The 14,032-nt window shown below is 44.0% G+C and overlaps 1 protein-coding gene across 1 annotated transcript; it reads right to left on the bottom strand.

Annotated features, from left to right (window-relative positions):
* Positions 1-3,573: 3,573 nt before the first annotated feature.
* LYG1 (lysozyme g1) lies at positions 3,574-12,775 on the bottom strand. The gene is given in 5 exon segments (XM_069586355.1): positions 3,574-3,692; positions 3,884-4,045; positions 6,827-6,982; positions 7,838-7,941; positions 12,729-12,775. Coding segments are annotated over 5 exon segments (588 nt in total).
* Positions 12,776-14,032: the final 1,257 nt, after the last annotated feature.

Raw genomic sequence — 14,032 nt, 5'->3', positions numbered from 1 at the left:
GAGGAGAGGAAGAGGTGAACTTACATGTCAAAAAGACCTAGGATTAAGATAATGTTGCAAAGTTTAAAAGTGACCCTCCTGAAACTGAAACTGCACATCAGAGATTGGGTCTTGAACCCACTGTTTTTAGAGCTGCCCAAAAAAGTTCATTTGGGCTTTTCCACAAAATGTAAAGGAAAAATCCCCACAAACTTTTTGGCCTACCCAATAATTGAGATCACACACCTGGTCTCAGGACTTAATGAAGTTCAGGTTCTTTATTTCTCATCGCAGAAAGAATTCATTGAGAGATGAGGTGGTGCCAGGGTCCAGCCCCTGCAGGATCTAGGGGAACCTGAAGGAGAAATGGCATTGGAGAATGAATGAATGAATGAATGAATGAGAGAGGAAAGAATAGAAGCTGATATTCCTTGGTTTACACAGAAAGCCAATAAAACCCCAAGACAAGGGACTTGCTCTGTTCACTGTGGCCGCAGGGGCCCTCCCGGTCTCCTGAGGGAGTGAAGACGCAGAGCGCCTTCCCATTCAGGTCTTAGAAGCCCAGGCAGGAAAGTGAACGCAGAGAGCCCCTATGCTTCAAGGGATCAGCCTGAAAAAGAGAGTAAGAGAGAGAAAGAAAGAAAGAAAGACACGGGGGAACCAGGCTTTCTTGGAACCGGTCCTGGTCCGTCACTTTATTTTTCAGGGAAGCTTTTATACCTTAACTTGTACATAGAGGGAAATGAAAGATGGGAAGTCATACAGAGTCAGCCCAAACATTACGTCTATTTTGTCTTTATCAAAACCAGGATTTTTTTCTGCATATCTTTCCCATAAACAATGTTGTGTACATTATCTTCTGGCCTTGGAGACCTGTGAACATTTTATGGCCCTCTTTTGATAAAGGCTGCTCAACCAGAAAACTTATTTTCCCTTGAAATGTTTTTTCTTTATACTTCTAATCTATGTCAGCCTCAGAAAGTATTAAACAGCATTACATTTCTCACAGAGCAAAGATGCAATGAGTTACAAGAAAGAACCAATTAGCTCAAAGGTCTGATGTGGTTAATTTCAAGGCTACACTTGTTTTTCTTACATTCCAACTATGTTAACTAATGCACTCCCAGGTGCACAGTGGACAAGAGATATGGGAACTTGGCAGCAAGCATTGGCTCAAGAGTGAAATCCTACACCAGCACTACTCTAATAGTTTTTAACTCTTTGAAAGGCTCTATATTTTTAGGCTTCCTATGCCTCTCACAGTTGGAAGGCTGTGAATAATCTTATGCGTAGCTGCAAGAGTCTGGATAAACCTGTCAGACAAGCTAGAATGCCAACAGAGGGGGTTTGATTTTAAACACTCCTATCATGTCTAACAGACTTATTAGCTAGAGCCCTAAGTTGAGTTTTTTTTTTTCAGAAAAATGTGGTCGGGGATAGCCCCCTGTTAATGTCAGAAGAGTTGGTGAAAGACATAAAATAGTAAGACAGACAGATTCTGGTTTTGGGGCAGATGCTTGAGCAGGTCCAGGGAGCCCCTCGAATCCTGATCTGCCTTTGCCTATCAGGTCTTCTCTGCATGACCTTTGTCGTGGGTGGGATCTCCCATGGTGGCTCCCAGCAAGGCGGTAGCTAACAAGTAGATTAATTTAGAGAAACACACATTCCATAAACAGAATGCAAACTGTATCAAAAAGTAAGAGCCACCCCAGTGCATGGGGTTGTCTCAGGAAGGGAGAGAGGCCCTGGGAGAAACACCACACAGATAGACTATGGGCCATCTCCGAAAGTGAGAGGCCCTGAAATAGGGGGTGATCAGCTTTTATGGGCTGTGTAATTTCACAAGGTAATGAGTGAGAGGATTATAACAACTATTTTGGAGAAGAGGCAAAGATTTCTAGGAATTGGGCCACTGCCCACTTTTTGGCCCTTCACGGTGGACCTCCGAACTGTCATGGTACCTGGGGGTATGTCATTTAGCTAATATATTTGAATGGGCATAAACTGAGACTCAGGGTCTTTGTTGTTCAGTCACTAAGTCATATATGACTCTTTGTGCCCCCATGAACTGCAGCATGCCAGGCTCCTCTGTCCTGCACTGCCTCCCAGAGTTTGCTGAAATTCATGTCCATTAGTTAGTGATGCTATCTAACCATCTCATCCTCTGCTGCTCCCTTCTCCTTTTGCCTTCAATCTTTTCCAATATCAGGGTGTACCAGAAGTAAAATGTTCACACTCTTGGACCTAGTTAGTTCTAACTAGTTTTTGTTATATCCTCAATGACTTTTTTTTTTTTTTTAAAGATTGTGCCTTGCCACCTTCCCTACTGTTTCAAAGCTATTCCCCTCAGCAGATGGGTCTGGCCACCTTCTTACCCTTTTTCTCATTAAAAGTTTTCAATAAAAGTTTGAAACTATGAATTTTTTCAAAGAAATAAGTGATAGGGTTGCCAGACACAATAACCAAATGTCCAGTTATGTTTGAATTTCAGATAGACAACAACTGTTGTTCAGTCACCAAGTCATGCCCAGTTCTTTGCAACCTCATAGACTGCAGCACCTCAGGCCTTCCTGTCCCTCACCATCTCCTGGAGTTTGCCCAAGTTCATGTCCATTGAATCGGTGATGCCATTCAACCATCTCATCCTCTGTTGCCCTCTTCTCCTTTTGTCTTCAACCTTTCCCAGCATCAGAGTCTTTTCCAATGAATCAGCTCTTCGCCTCAGGTGGCCAAAGCACTGGAGTTTCAGCTTCAGCATTAGTCCTTTCAGTGAGTATTAAGGGTTGATTTCCTTTAGGATTGACTGGTTTGATCTCCAAGGGACTCTCAAGACTCTTCTCCAGTACCACAGTTTGAAAGCATCAATTCTTTGGTGATTGGCTCTCTGCCTTCTTTATGGTCCAGTTCTCACATCCATACATGACTACTGGAAAGACCATAGCCTTGACTATATGGACCTTTCTGGGAAAAGTGATGTCTTTGCTTTTTAGTACACTGTCTAGGTTGTGTTCCAAATATTGCGTGGGACTTGGACTAAAAAAAAATCATTTATCTGGAATTCAAATTTAACTAGAATCTAGTATTTTTATTTCCTAATCCAGCAATGCAGGCCGATGAGGTACTGGAAGCATTTCATGGAAATCCACAGTACAACTCATGCATATACACATGTATATGCGTGTGTATATGCTCAGTCATGTGCAACTCTTTGCAACCCCATGGACCGTAGCCTGCCAGACTCCTCTGTCCATGAGAATTCCCAGGCAAGAATACTAGAGTGGATTGCCATTTCCTTCTTCAGGGGTCTTCCCAATCCAAGGACCAAACCCATGTCTCCTGTGTCTTGGCAGGTAGATTCTTTCCCACTGAGCCACCTGGGAAGCCCAATAAAAATACCTTTAAAGAGACACAGCCCTTTATTTACACACACATCAGACCACAAAATGCAGGTAATAATCCTTTAATGTGATTCACGTTATTTTGACGACATTCAGGCAAACTCAGATTCACAGGTATTGGCCTCATTGGCTACTTTTATTTATGTAACAACTGAGGCCGGCTGCATGATAGGGATCTTAGGTTTGAGCTGAAGTTTTAGAAGCCTTGTCTCTTGAAGTACTTGGCTTGTGCAAGGACATCATTGCAGAAGTCACAGCTCAGGTCCTGGCTGCTTCGGATGTAGCCAGCACCTCCCGTGTAGGCACAGAGTCCACCTAGAATTTGTGACGTTGGTTAATGCTGACCCCACAGCCCCTCACGTGGCAGGGTGCTCAGCAGTTAACTCAGATTCTCTTTCTGAGTTGCTTTTCAGGAGGCAACTGAGTTTGGGGGAATCGGATGCAACATATTATATTGCATTCCTGTTAATTTCACTCTGGGAAACTGACCCATGGGGAACACGCACCTCTCAGGTACTGGTCAGGGGTCTAGGTTGGGAACCTCCTCTGGGTTTCTTTGATTCTTACATTCAGTACTTCAGTCACTCGGGAAACCTGGGCCTCACTGAACCAGGATGTGGGGCATAAAGACCAGGGTCCTGCAGGAAGAGAGGCAGTGGGTCTCGCAGCTTCCTGGGATCAAGGCTACTTTTTCATTTCCCTTCTTTTTCTCTCCTCCTCCTTTGGCAGAACCATTGCCACCTTCAATCTCCCCAAGGGTAAATAGTAAAGCTACAAGTTGGGGCAAGGGTTTCAGGGTAATGGTGACGGACGCAGCTGGAAATCAGAGGTGACACAGTGTAGGGACCAGTCTGATGCCCTCCTCCCATGCTGCAAACACAACCCCCCACCCCCAGAAAAGGTTAGAAAGGGGCTTTTCTATCTGTACTCGTAACTCTTCTTCCAGATACCGGAATGTCTGAAGCTATTTCTGACTTTTCTTAGACACTATGTGCGTCTTGGGAGAAGGCAATGGTACCCCACTCCAGTACTCTTGCCTGGAAAATCCCATGGATGGAGGAGCCTGGTAGGCTGCAGTCCACGGGGTTGCTAAGAGTTGGACACGACTGAGCGACTTCACTTTTCACTTTCATGCATTGGAGAAGGAAATGGCAACCCACTCCGGTGTTCTTGCCTGGAGAATCCCAGGGGCGGGGGAGCCTGGTGGGCTGCTGTCTATGGGGTTGCACAGAGTCGGACACGACTGAAGCAACTTAGCAGCAGCAGCAGCAGCATGTGCGTCTCACCATACGTGGGAGAAATGTCTGACTCTGGGGAGATGGCTCGTCCTTCCCCAAGAATGAGATTTTAGAAAGAAGGCAGAACAGGGCAGGAGAAATGACGCTGGTGACAACATCACTAATGCTGTCCTCGGTCCCAGTTCTGCATTTTCCAGCTGCCAGGTGACTTTGCAGCAATGACTCTGTCCTTGCAAATCCACTTGCTAACTTGTACAGGATGGATGACTTGTCTTCCCCCACCCCCTCCAACCCCATCTGGGTGAGTCCCCAATCAAAAGAAGATAAAGTTTTTGAAAGTACCTTTAAATTGTCAAGTGTCACATACTTTGGGTAGCCTGTTTAAAGGTCATTGAGGAATATGTTTTCCTGAAAGCTTAAATTATGACTGCAATACTTAAAGGTTTCTCAACAACTAAAACAATAATGTGAAATACAGAGGAAAAAACCTCATTGTCATCTTTGCCATCTCAGTTCCCCCAGCACAGAGTTAATTTAACAGTGGAATTCAACAGTTCCCTTAAAGGTTCTATCTGGTTGTAAGTGATACTGGCCAGAATTAGCACAAAAATAAAACCGATCTTCACAACTAAGAATTGTGTAGACAGAAGACAAGGGAAAGACAAATTCAGTATTTGCTGAGAATCCACCAAATACTTTTTCACATTGTTTCATTGAATCTTCATAATGATTCTCGGAGATTGCATTTTGTCGATGAGGAAACTGAGATCCAGGGAGAGTAAGTGATTTATCCAAGGTCACATGGTTACAACAGAGCAAGAACTCAGTCTGTGATCTCTCTCATGCACCATCACCTTATTGGAAATCCAGAATAGGGTATGGTTGAAGAAATTATGGCTCTAAGCAAGGCAGAAGTGCTGGTCCCATCTCTCAGGCAGGGCTGGGCTCTTCCAGCTCCAGGGAGCACCTTTCACTCTGTATCCTGTGAAACTGCTCCAGGGAAGCCATCAGCAACAATATATGTGAAGGACATAAAAAGAGGGGAGGGCTTCCCTGGTGATCTTGTTGTTCAGTCACTAAGTCATATCTTTGTGACCCCATGGAGCAGCACGCCAGGCTTTCCTCTCCTTCACCATGTCCCAGAGCTTGCTCAAACTCATGTCCATTGAGTCAGTGATACCATCCAACCATCTCATCCTCTGCTGCCCCCTTCTCCTCCTCTTCTTGGTCTTTCCCAGCATCAGTCTTTCCCAATGAGTTGGCTCTTCGAATTAGGTGGCCAAAGCATTGGAGCTCCAGCTTCAGCATCAGTCCTTCAAATGAGTGTGTGAGTTGCTCGTTCTTTGCAGTCACATGGACTATAGCCCACCGGACTCCTCTGTCCATGGACTTCTCCAGGGAAGAGTACTGGAGCTTGTTGCCATTTCCTTCTCCAGGGAATCTTCCTGATCGAGGGATCGAACCCAGGTCTCCTGCATTGCAGGCAGATTCTTTACTATCTGAGCTACAGGAAAGTCCCATTGAATATTCAGGGTTAATTTCCTTTACGAATGACTGGTTTGATCTCTTTGCTATCCAAGGGACTCTTAAGAGTCTTCTCCAGAGCCACAGTTTGAAAGCATCAATTCTTTGGCTCTCTTCGTTCTTTATGGTCCAGCTCTCACATCCATCCATGACTACTGGAAAAACCGTAGCTTTGACTATACAGACCTTTGTCGGTAAAGTGATGCCTCTGCTTTTTAATATGCCATCTAGGTTTGTCATAGCTTTTCTTTCAAGGAGCAAGCATCTTTTAATTTCATGGCTACAGTCATCATCTGCATTGATTTTGCGGCCCAAGGGAATAAAGTCTTTCACTGTTTCCATTGTTTCTCCATCTATTTGCCATGAAGTGATCGGACCAGATACCACGATCTTAGTTTTTTGAATGTTGAGTTTTTTTTGAACGTTGCATTCCCTGGTGATTCAGTGGCTAAGACTCCATGCTCCCAATGCAAGGAACCCAGATTCAATCCCTGGTCAGGGAACTAGATCCCACATGCTGCAACTAAGACCCAGGGCAGCCAAATAAATAAATATAAATAAATATTTTCTTTAAAAATTAACAAATGTGAAGGAACCCCTTGGGTTGCAAGAAGTGACATATGAGATATCATGACTGATGGCAGGTTACCTGTACCACCCTGACCCCGTCACCCACACCGTCCACACTGGCCAGGACGTTGCTGCCATGAGACTGCCTGGACAAGACACCAGTGATCACAGCAGGGTCCAGGCAGTACTTCTGGCCAACAGTATGTATGATAGGTCGATATCTCAGGAGGGACGGCATGTCTATTTCAGCCAGTCTTTCAGAAGCATGAACTCCTACAGCAAACATAGAAGGAAGGAGGAAGGTTGAGGTGATTTATGCTGAAACAGGAACTCAAGAGGAGAGAGAAAATGCACTCCAGGGGTCTGGGCAGTGGTCTAGGACTGAAAAGTCCAAGTTTGGGTCTGAAATCCCTGATGGCCATTCCTAGACCTGAGATTGTAATTCTCTTCCTTTGAACTTGAGACACTATGCCCAGAGAAGTGGCCTTTGTGCTCCTCAGCTGGGCTCTCAGGGGCTGCTCTGGCCAACCTGGGAAATTCCACAGGCACCATTGGCCCCTAAGCATCCCAGAGGGACCCAGGAAAACCAGCTCCCATACACACAGAATGTGAGAGAAAAGTTTTCCCAACCCTTCAAGGAGTCCTCAGAGAGTTTCCCTGACAGGTATGCTCACCCCCGCCCACCTTTCTACCCTAAAATGACACCCAGAAAGCATGTGAGCTTAAACTTTTGAGAAACAATGAGAAATGACAAAAAAAGAAGATCTATTTTACTGGTTTCACAAGCACTCTCATCCACCTTACAGTAGGTGCTATACTTCCAGTGGACACTCAGGAGAACTGAGTGACTTGCTGAAGCCCCAGAACCAAGACACTCAGACAAGCTCTGTGGACCCCACATCTAGTACCCTCTTCACCACTCCACCAGGTGGGGCTGTGGGAGGCAGTGGGGACCTGAAGGATATGCCGAAAGGATCAAAACTGTGGGAAAGGACAGAGAGGCCTAGGGTGGCCTCCTGAGGGAAGCGTCAGAGCCCTGTGGAAGACACCTTTGCTGAAAGGAATCACCTTCTGAGAGAAAGAGGAAGAAGAGGAGGAAGGCAGGGTGGACAGAAAGATGATGAATACCGCAGTAGCTCAGGCCTTGACGCCTTCCGATGCCACAAGACACCCCAGGGGTGTGGAGGGTCCGGATGTCTCCACGGCATCCCCAACTGCTGCTTTCTGATGACCTACAAATGGAGGAAGTGCCAGTCTGAGACACTGAACTAGGAGTTCTAATCCTACTCTGTCCATTACGAAGTGGCATTAATAAAAATATCTGGACAAAAATCAATGACAGTGGCAATCACGCAGCCATGGAAAGCATTCTGAAATTTATAGTATGGCGACTAAGTGGTTACAGAAACTAGTGTCTCACCTCCTCTTCCATGGACTTGAGGAACAGTTGGAGTTATAAGCCTTGCACACCTCTGGAGCTGAACAGTGCTGCTGGGTGGGTATCTTGGAATCAGAGCAGAGATCCTGCGCTCCCGTAAGCTAGTCTGCATCTTGAGTCTTAGGCGAGCCCTCAGAGCTTCTCCCTCATACTCCTCACTCTGTAGTCTGGGGAGACACTTGTGCTTGCTCGGGAGAAACACACAGTGTGAAGCCTGATCTCCCTGAGAGCTCATCCCAGAGTTAAAGTGAAGGCACAGCTGATAAACTGGACTCAGAGTTCGCTTCCCCTGCTCTAGGGCACACTTCTAGGTGGGAGCCTAAGACAGCAAAGAGGGGAGGATGCACTGTGAGGTCCAGGACCAGGTCTCTGCAGCAGGCTTCCTCTTCCCTCTTCTTCCCTTTCCCCTCTTGCCCTTCTGTCTCTCTCTCTAACTCCCATTCTAGTCACTGAAGGGGCGAGCATTCCCTAGAATTTATAGTTCACATCAGGAGGGCACACGAGCCAGCAACAGAGCGCAGGAGACTGCCCCTTGACAGAATCATCTCACTGCTATCAGCTTGTAAGCACTTCCCACTAGATTACTCTTTTTTATTTATTTCATCTTTGACTAAATTGGATTGTCATCAAATCTTCATGATATGCAGATTTTGGGAAGTATATCTGCTGCACATCATCATCTGTGTGCTTGTTTGTGTGCTAAGTCACTCAGTCATGTAGTCAGGCCTGTAGCCTGCCAGCCTCCTCTGTCCATGGGATTCTCCAGGCAAGAATACTGGGGTGGCTTGAAGATCTTCCTCCAGGGATCTTCCCAACCCAGGGATTGAACCTGTGTCTCTTACATCTCCTGCACTGGCTGACGGGTTCTTTACCACTGGCACCACCCGGGAAACCCACTGTAGGTTTATGTAAATGCATTTTAAAGTTCTGTTTTCTTATTAAGAATTTCATGGGGTTGACATCTGAAACTACAGGTATTTTAGAATAAATACTACTTTAAAACCTTTCAATGAGTAACCTAAGAGAAATGAGGAAATGAAGTGACTTGATGTTTTATGAGTGTACTAAAAATTAAACAAGCAACATTTTCTTGTTCATTTTTTAATCAGTGCACTCTTATCTTTATAATTGGTGACAAATACCCTTAACAGTAGTTGGTTGTGCTACTCATGATTCCTTGCGCTCTAGCCTCTTCCTAGTCACATCATATGATACGCTCCCCGAAGTTCCTTTGTTTCTCTTGTAACAGTCTTTATTTTGAAGTCTATTTTGTCTGATGTGAATATTGCTACTCCAGCTTTCTTTTGATTTTTATTTGCCTGGAATACCTTTTTCCATCCTCTCAGTTTCAGTCTGTACATTTTCCTAGATCTGAAGCAGATCACTTGTAGGTAGCATCTGTTCAGATCTTGTGTTTGTATTCATTCACCCAGTCTGTGTCTTTTGGTTGGAGCATTTAATCTATTTATGTTAAAGGTAATTATCAATATGTAGGGCTTCTCTGGTTGCTCAGTGATAAAATAATCCACCTGCAATGCAGGAGATGCTTGTCTGTGGGTTCAATCCTGGGTCAGGAAGATCCCCTGAAGAAGGAAATGGTGACTCACTCCAGTATTCTTGCCTGGAGAATCCCAGGCTGCAGTCGATGGGGTTGCAAGAGTTGGACACGACTTAGCTATTGAACCACCACCACCACTGTGTTCTTACTACCATTTTGTTAATTGTTTTGGATTTGTTTTTGTAGCTCCTTTTTGTTCCCTTCCTCTTTTGTCCTCTTCTACTGTGATTTTTTTTGACTAACTTTAGTGTTATGTTTGGATTCCTTTTTCTTTTTTGTGTGTGTACCTACTGTAGATTTTTGGTTTGCAGTTACCATGAGATTTTGATATAGCAGTATATAAACAAGATTGTTTTAAGCTGCTGTCTTCTAATTTCAGATGCATTTCCAACATCCTGCATTTGTGCACTCCTTTTCTCACACTTGCTGGTTCTGATATCACATTTGTGTACAGATGATTTCCTACCTTTACTGTATGTTTGCCTTTACAGGTGAACTTTTCAATTTGTAATTTTTTTTCTAGTTGTGGCCTTCTCTTCTCCACCTAGAGAAGTTCTTTTAGGATTAGTTGCAAAGTTGGTCTGATGGTGCCAAATTCTCTTGTCCGTAAAGCTTTTGGTTTCTTTGTTTGATCTGAATGAGAGCCTTGCTGGGTAGAGTATTCTTGGTTGTAGTTTCTTCCCTTTCATCAGTTTAAATGTATCATGCCTTTCCAGCCTGCAGAGTTTCTGCTGAGAAATCAGCTGATAATCTTATGCAAGTTCCCTTCTACATTATTTGTTACTATTCCCTTGTTGCTTTTAGTATTTTTCCTTTGTCTTTTATTTTTGTCAATTTGATTACTATATGTCAGCAGGATATTCCTCCATAGATGCTGCTATTTCTGGACTTGGGTTACTGCTTCCTTTCCCATGTTAGGAAAGTTTTCAGCTATTATCTCTTTAAATATTTTGTCAGGTCCTTTCTCTTGTTCTGTCTTCTCTTTTTAGGACCCCAATAGTGTGAATGTTGGTGCATTAAATGTTTTCACAGAGATCTCTTAGACAGTTCTCATTTCTTTTCATTCTTTTTTCTTCATTCTGTTCTGCTCCATTCTGCCTTCCACCCCACTTATCTGTTCTTCTGCCTCAGTTATTCTGCTATTGATTCCTTCTAGTGTATTTTTCATTTCGGTTGTTGTATTGTTCATCTCTGTTCGGTCTTTATTTCTTCTTTGTCTTTATTAAACATTTCTTGTATCTTCTTGATCTGTGCCTCCATTGTTTTCCAAGGTCTTGGGTCATCCTTCTTATCATTACTGTGAATTCTTTTTCAGGTAGATTGCCTATTTCCACTCACTCCACTTCAGTTGTTCTTCTGGGGTTTTATCTTGTTCCTTCATCTGGACCATATTCCTCTGCTGTCTGGTTTTGTCTAACTTTCTGCGATTGCAGTTTCTGATTTGCAGGCTGCAGGAATGTAGTTCTTGCTGTCTGCCCCCTGGTGGACGAGGCTAAGAGGCTTGTGCAGGCTTCCTGGTGGGAGGGACTGGAACCTGCCCACTGGTGGGTGGAATTGGGTCTTGTCTTTCTGGTGGTAGACAGGGATGTGTCAGGGAGTATAGTTTGTTAGACAGCTGTGTGCTCAGGACAACTTTAAGCAACCTGTCTGCTGATGCGTGGAGCTGTGTTCCCACTCTGTTGGTTGTTTGGCTTGAGACATCCCAGAATTGGAGCCAACCACCTGTTGGGTGGGGCCAGGTCCAAGAGGGCTCATGCCAAGGACTGCAGCCACCAGTGTCCTTGTCTTCATGGTGAGCCACTCCCCCTCCCTCCACAAGAGACCATCAGATATTAGCAGGTGAGTCTGACCCCATCTCTGATGAGGTCACTGCATTTTACCCTGATTCCTGGTGTGCACGAGACCTTATGTACACCCTCCAAGAGTGGAGTCTCAGTTTCCCCCAGTCCTATGGAATTCCTGCAATCAAACCCCACTGACCTTCAAAGGCAAATTCACCGGGGATTCCTCCTCCCATTGTCAGACTCCCAAGCTGGGGACCCTGACATGGGCTGAGAATTTTCATTCCGGGTGAGAGAACTTGGGTGGTATGATTATTTTCCAGTTTGTGGGTCACCCACCTGGTGTGTATGGGATTTGATTTTATCAGATTATGGCCCCCCCCACCATCTCATTGTGGCTCCTTCTTTGTCTTTGGATGTAGGATATCTTTTTTGATAGGTCCTAGCATATTTTTGCTGATGCTTGCTCAGCAATTAGTTGAGATTTTGGTGTTTCCGTAAGAAGAGGTGAGCTCACATCCTTCTAGTCCACCATCTTTCTCCTCTTCCCTACTTCGTTATAGTCCCAAAATTCCTTGTAAAATTTAAAAATATATATTTCTTGAATTGGTGGGTCAAGAAAGATATGTAAAGCCAGCCCCATTTGAGAAATTTTTAAATTTCAGATCCAGGAAAAAAAAAATTGCTTCTCTTAAGACACTATGCTTCCTCTTTTCCTTTGTCAAAAAACATGACCTTTCCCTCTTTGCCCCAATTACAAGGAACCTTAGGACCAAATCTGAAATTCAAGCATGGCAACAACGTCAGCCTCAGCGGTAAACTGAGTCACTTCTCCTTGACCCCCAAAATGCTAGTTTTCTATGGAACTACATTAGTTTTACAGTAGTAAATCACCTTAATCCTTCTGTAGAGATATATGGCCTATTAATAAATTCAGTAAGCACTGTTGGTGAAAGAATTTTTATAGAGGAACAATGAGCATTGTTCAATGGTATAGATTTAAAGTCTGGCTTCAAGCAATGCTGCTGTAAGCCCTCCCCTCATTCTGGAGAACTCCCTGCTTTTGTGAGGCATCTGGGAAGAGACTGTGGATGGCTGTTACCAAACCCAGGATTTGTTGAACAGCTTGGGGAAAAAAACTGCAGGTTTTTTTTCCACTGCAGTTTTAAGTATCAGAAATACCACTGTATTCCCATGCTTATCTTTCCCATCTCCAAGGTCTTTTGGGAAAATGAAGCACACTCACCTGTAAGGACAAGGAGGCCTAGAAGCAGCCATAGCACAGACATATCAGTGACTTGGCACCACGGATCCTGAAATGATTTTAAAATAGAAATGAGCTTGAAAATGTGAAAATATCAGTTGTCATCATAACACTATGTACTGTTTCTATGGAAAGGCGTGCAAAGAATGAACTGTCCCTTCAGACCGTGTCCCTATGTCTGAATAAGAAAATTAATTATTGGAATCAGAATGAAATAAGTTGAACTGGGACATGTGCTCCATCTGTCCTTTTAATTAAAAGTGATGAGACTCCTGCTCAGCCCACAGAGACTCAACATACTGTCAAGCTACAGAATACTGATTCTTTCAAGAAACCAAGATACTCTGATTCTCAACACGGGGAAGCATGGTGACCTGACTACAGATCTTGAAAAGGAAATTTCTGATGTTTGTACCTTATCCTAGTAGTCTCCTTATTATCAAAATATAATTACCAAAAGGAGAATTTTATATTAGTATTTCACTTACTTGGGGTCTTTTTCCTTTAGGTTAGAGGAAAGGTTACACTTTCCCCAGTGCCTTGCGGTAGTCTTTGCTATAAGAAGGATCTGAGTGTTCATTGCAGCACTGTTTAGAATAACTAGGACATGGAAGCAACCTAGATGCCCATTGACAGATGGATGGATAAAGGTGTGGTACATATACACAATGCAATCTTACTGAGCTATAAAAAGGGACACATTTGAGTCAGTTCTGATGAGGTGGATGAACCTAGAGCCTATTACACAGAGTGAAGTCAGAAAGAGAAAAACAATATTTATGTTAATGCACATATATGGAATCTAGAAAGACAGTACTGATGACCCTACTTTCAGGGCAGCAAAGGAGACACACACGTAAAGAGCAGACTTTTTGGAAACAGTGGGAGAAGGTGAGGGTGGAATGATTTGAGAAAATAGCATTGAAACATATGCATTACCATATGTAAAATAGACAGCCAGTGGGAATTTGCTGTATGATGCAGGGAACCCAAAGCCAGTGCTCTGTAACAACCTAGAGCGGTGGGATGGACAGGAAGGTGGGAGGGATGTTCAAGAGGGAAGAGCATATGTATACCTATGGCTGATTCATGTTGATGTATGGCAAAAACCATAATAATATTGTAAAGTAATTATCCTCTAATTAAAAAAGAAAAATAAAGAAGGAGCTGGAAGACATTCCCACTCCTCTAAGCCCCTAGCCTGGGCATCTCAGACCCTTTTGGTCACCTTGAGTCATGTTCCCTGTTCTCCATCTGCCTAGGCAAGAAAAGACCTGGGCCA

The sequence above is a fragment of the Ovis canadensis genome, chromosome 3 (assembly GCF_042477335.2).
Source record: "Ovis canadensis isolate MfBH-ARS-UI-01 breed Bighorn chromosome 3, ARS-UI_OviCan_v2, whole genome shotgun sequence".
In the NCBI taxonomy this organism is placed as follows: Eukaryota; Metazoa; Chordata; class Mammalia; order Artiodactyla; family Bovidae; genus Ovis; species Ovis canadensis.
Note: the sequence above shows the minus strand (reverse complement) of the source record. Positions and strands in the feature narration are given on the sequence as shown.